This window comes from Austrofundulus limnaeus, unplaced genomic scaffold (genome assembly GCF_001266775.1).
Source record: "Austrofundulus limnaeus strain Quisiro unplaced genomic scaffold, Austrofundulus_limnaeus-1.0 Scaffold302, whole genome shotgun sequence".
Classification (NCBI taxonomy): Eukaryota; Metazoa; Chordata; class Actinopteri; order Cyprinodontiformes; family Rivulidae; genus Austrofundulus; species Austrofundulus limnaeus.
In genome coordinates this window covers 55,217-59,990 of record NW_013952704.1, presented here as the reverse complement: position 1 = coordinate 59,990, position 4,774 = coordinate 55,217, and the positions used below count along the sequence as shown (strand labels likewise).

At 40.7% G+C, this 4,774-nt stretch overlaps 1 protein-coding gene across 1 annotated transcript in view; it reads right to left on the bottom strand.

Annotated features, from left to right (window-relative positions):
* Positions 1 to 162: 162 nt before the first annotated feature.
* The window catches only part of vgf (VGF nerve growth factor inducible), a 10,453-nt gene continuing 5,841 nt past the window's right edge, over positions 163 to 4,774 (bottom strand). The window contains exon 2 of the mRNA XM_014021718.1: positions 163 to 3,030. Within this exon, the coding sequence (XP_013877172.1) occupies positions 864 to 2,987 (2,124 nt within the window). The 5' untranslated portion in view covers positions 2,988 to 3,030 and the 3' untranslated portion in view covers positions 163 to 863. The remainder of the gene's footprint in view (positions 3,031 to 4,774) is intronic.

The window sequence follows — 4,774 nt, the reverse complement described above, 5'->3', positions numbered from 1 at the left end:
TGTGCTTACTTAACTTTACTCAACCAGCTAAGTTCCTGTAGTTAACATAATAGTTTTTAAGCAAAACTGCTTTTTACACATAATTTGTAGGTATTTTAAAAATTAAAGATACATTTTTTGGGGGTATGCTATTTGTTTAATTTTTACAAATGAAAATATATATATTGGCCTCCCCCCCCAAAAAAAAAAAACAAAAAACAAATTGGTGTTTTATATCTGCCATTAGCTGCTCAAATTTCTAATAATTTCTAATGATCAGCATCAGTCATAGAAAAACTCATTGGTTGACCTCTACTCTTACAACCCAGAATGGCTGTCATGTTCTATAGATGCTGTTGCAATTTGTTATATCAAGTGTTTTGTTCATGTGAGGTTGTGTTTTCATCATTTTAAGACCTCATATTATTTTTATGTGTTCTGACATAATCAGAAGTGTGTGGTCATCATGTGCTCCTCTGTCTGAACAGAAATTCAGCATCAGAAACAGTAACAGAGATGTTCTTAACTTCCAATTACTTTGAGTCCACAGAAAGTGTTTCAGGTTTTCCTGCATGCTGATACAATCATTGTGTGTATAAACATGGAAAATCATTGATCGTTTAATGTTGCCAGAATCTAACAAAACACATGATTCATTCAACATATCTTCACCAACTTTCTAACAAGCATTCTCCTGGAATAAAATGTCCCAACAGGGAACATTATGTTGTTCCAACCAAACACATTTATGTTTTGTCTCATTTTCTCTAGTGCCACTCTCCATCCTCTGCTCTTACCCTTTGTTCAGTCCGTTCTCCCTTGATACAGTCCAACCTTCCTTTGTTCAGTCCATCCTTTCCTAATTCCATTCATCCTTCCATCATTCAGTCCATCCCCTGCAGTCTGTTCATGACAACTTTTTGTATGAATTTCTCCAGATCTTCATGAATGTTATCATCTGGCTGCTTTTCTGTCTCAGGATAATCTTTGTTTTTTGTCACTGTAGATGTATAAAACTGGTTAGGTTGAAAATGGATCACCCCCGTTTGAGGTGGGGTGCGTGCTTGGGCGATGGGTGCTGGCTGAAACATCTGGGGATGTGTTTGGGGTTGGTAGTTTTTAAAGTAATACTTTTGTTGGAGATGTGTGGGAGGTTTTCTTAGTTGTGGTTGGATCCAGCTGTGGTAACGTCGTTTGGGAGGGAAAGTCAAAGTGTYATCTACTGTATTCTCAGGGAAGCTGTTGAAGGTGAGAGAAGGTCTGGTTCTGTAGTAATAAGGTTTGGTTCTGGGAAGAGAGGTAAAGTAGAAGGGGTAATAGTCTGAAAAGGGCCTCCTTTGATAGTTGGAGGCATAGGTGTATTGGGGATAGGGGTAGACTCTCCACAGATACTTGTGGGGTTTGAGCAAGCGGTCCTGCTTGAAGGGCATAAACTTCTCAGGCCATACTCTGTGATAGGCTAGGAAAGGTTTTGAAAGTTTTCTTTGTAAACTGCCAGATTTTGGCAGGTTTTTCTCCTGAAACCACGTTTTAAGGATATTTACAGCTGGAGATGGTTTCTTAGAGAACGAGAAGCTGTTCTGATCATTGGAAACCTGCCATCCAGAACGAAACGAGGAAGACAGAGGCGATGGGCGACTGTGCCATGTTGACGACGTCTCAGACTGCATGTCTTTCTTTTTCTTCTTCTCAACATCAGTGATGATGTCCACTACGTCATCGGCAGGGAGGTGCAACTTGCTGGAGATCTCGATCAGCTTGTCGATGGTCTGAGGGTCAATATCATCCTCCTCTGTCACTTCCTGTTCCTCATTAGATCTCTTGTCCTCTGCAGCGTTGGATARAGATGGGCTGTATTTCTTGTTCCCATTTTGTTTGACCATGTAGCGCAGTAACATATCTGAAGCAATGTCAGCCAACTTCTCTTCCTCTATTTTGGCTTTTTGAGCTTCTTCTGCCTGTCTCATTATTTCCTCCTGTTCCACTTTGGCCTGAGCTTCCTCCTCTTCCGGACTCAGCACCTCTTCTTCTTTTTCCTCCTCTGAGCTATCATCTATAATACCCCCTTGCTCTGCTGAAGATGTGGACTGTGTTGCTTTGCTGACCATAGGTTCATATATAGAATTGTCTTCTGCAAATGTTGGGAAGTAGAGAGCCTTCTGAGTCTCCTCCTGCCACTTCAGTTTTTTCTTGGACAAGGCAAGGTCACTGCCTTTCTGGATTGGTGTAATTTCATTGTAGCTGCTGAAGGCTCTGCTCTCTCTTTGCTTTTGCTCAGCATCATCCCCTCTTTTAGTGTTCAAACGAGGAAACTCTTTCATCACAGTCTCCAGACTCTTTAGCTCCTCAGAGTTCAGCTGTTCCTCCTCTTCATTGCTATTTTGCTCAGGGCTGGAAGATCCCTGCTGGGTGGCAGCACCATTTCCAGCTTTTCCATCTGAACTAGCTGGCTGCTGCTCTGTTTGAATCTGGATTGTGTGGCTTGTTGTATGACTGGTCACCTTTTCAGTCATTCTCTCCTCATCTTCCAGAGCTTTCTTCCTTTCTTCTTCCTCTTCTATTCCCCTCTCTTTACCTTGAGAAGCAATCAGCATCTCTAACTCCTGCCATCCATCTCTGTCTCTGGTTGTTCTCTCACTGTAGGTCTCAACCTCCCCTCTCTCAGCCTTTAGCTCTTCTTCTCCATCATGCTCTTCCTCCTCATCCCTCCCCTGCAGAGGATAAGAGTGATTCAGTGCCTCCAGTAAAACAGCTGCTAAAGTTTTGGGATCAACACCTTTAAAAAGCTCATCTTCTTCCTCATTTTGTTCTTTTGGGATTGTTTGTCTTTGCTCCTGCCTTTGCTCTGAGCTCCCAGACTCTGGAAATGCATAAAGAGTATCTCTGTGAAGGTTGTTAGTCTCTCTGAGGGTGCTGAGAGGGTTGGGTGTGGAAAGATGGAGAAAGGATACCAATATGAAGAGGACCAGGAGTGTTAGGACACTTGAGGCATGGTAGTGTCTGGTCATGACCTCACAGAACAGGAGCAAATATGAGACCAGATGTGCGTGCCTGAAAGACAAACAAAAGTAGAGTCCATTTTAAACTTAAACAGCTTTTTTTTCTACAGCAAAAAAAAAAAAAAAAGCAAAGTGCACAAGGAATTTATAAATAACATATTTCACACTTCTGCAAAAGAGAGGCACTCATATCAAACCACAGACTTTCAGGTGTGTTATAAAAACAAAGGTGGTGGGATCATCATTAAGATAAGATAAGATAAGATAAGATAAGATAAGATAAGATAAGATAAGATAAGATAAGATAAGATAAGATTAGATAAGATAAACCCTCATTGTCATTGTACAAAGCATAATGAAATTATAGCTCAGAACACCCATCCACAAGAAAACAGAACATAAGAAACATAGGAGAACAGGTGCTCTGGGTCATTCAGCCACAGACCCTGCACAGAATAAGGATCATCTTCATGAAGACATCATGAGGAGGTGCTACCCTTAAAAGAAAAACTAAAAACCACACAAGGGAAGATGAGAAAAAAAAAAACAAAATAAAACACATTATATCAATGAAATGTGACACACTATGGTGTTTATAGAAAAAAAATCTCTGCAGAGCAAGATCACATTTATTAACCAGAGGAGTAAGTTGAGTTTAGGGGGGCATGTATCTGAAGCCATGCTTGTTGTATGCACTTGTGTGAATATATGAAGAATGAGCCCGAAGAATCTAGTCCCCAAAACCCACCCAGCCATAGTTCAGAATAATGATGTTAACTGTTTATTCTTTGTGGCCTTCGGCTTGCTCCAGAAACAAGATTACAGATGGGAGTGAGAGAGGGGAAGGTGGGGACCGAGCCTCAGTCGACATAAACACCAGGAGAAATTAGACCCACAGCTCTTCAAGACCATGTGGGGGAAGAGCCAAATCTGTAATCAGTTGTTTGGGAACAGAAGAAACTGTTTTCGGCCAGGCAGAAAACAACAATTTTCCATCTGCCTTAAAGTCTGCTGGAACAACTCAATGTGTTAAATCCAATCAGACAAATAGTGTGGACAATCTCGCCTCGCCAAGCTAAYGGCTTTACATGCCATAAATAGTTACGGAGGGTCCAGCAGCTTTTTAAGCATGCACAAAACTTGTGTAATGAGGTTCAGCCCTTTAAATAAATCCCCAACACCATCACCACCAACCAACCATCCATCCATCCATCCATCCATCCATCCATCCATCCATCCATCCATCCATCCATCCATCCATCCATCCATCCATCCATCCATCCATCCATCCAGTTATGAAACTAATCAACCATTCATACCAAACCATTCATTAACCATCCATCTACTTGGCTTGAATTCTAACTACTCTAAACACAATACCTTTTTGAACAGGATGTTTGAAATCAAGATCTAAGTTTTATCTTTTACACACTTGCATTTGGGGAATTTTGATTATTTGATGTGTCTTTTGCTTTGGAATTTAAGTCAGAAAAATGTTAATTTTGCTACACAGATTAGTTTGAGGAAGGATCAGATTAGATACGAATTTTTTGTTTAAAAACTTGCATCGGTTTAAAATGTCAAAACCTACGGAAGCTGAGAGTGGCCGTTTTCCGCTTATAATTATATTCCATGGTTTTCTCGTTATCACGAGATAACAAGGACCGTTTTCCCGTGATAACGAGTTATGGTTTTCCTTGTTTATCATTCAGTAACCATGGAGACGGCCCAATCACCTCAGCTGGTCACCGATTAACTTTAATGTATTTATTATATCATGAAGTTCAAGATCACTG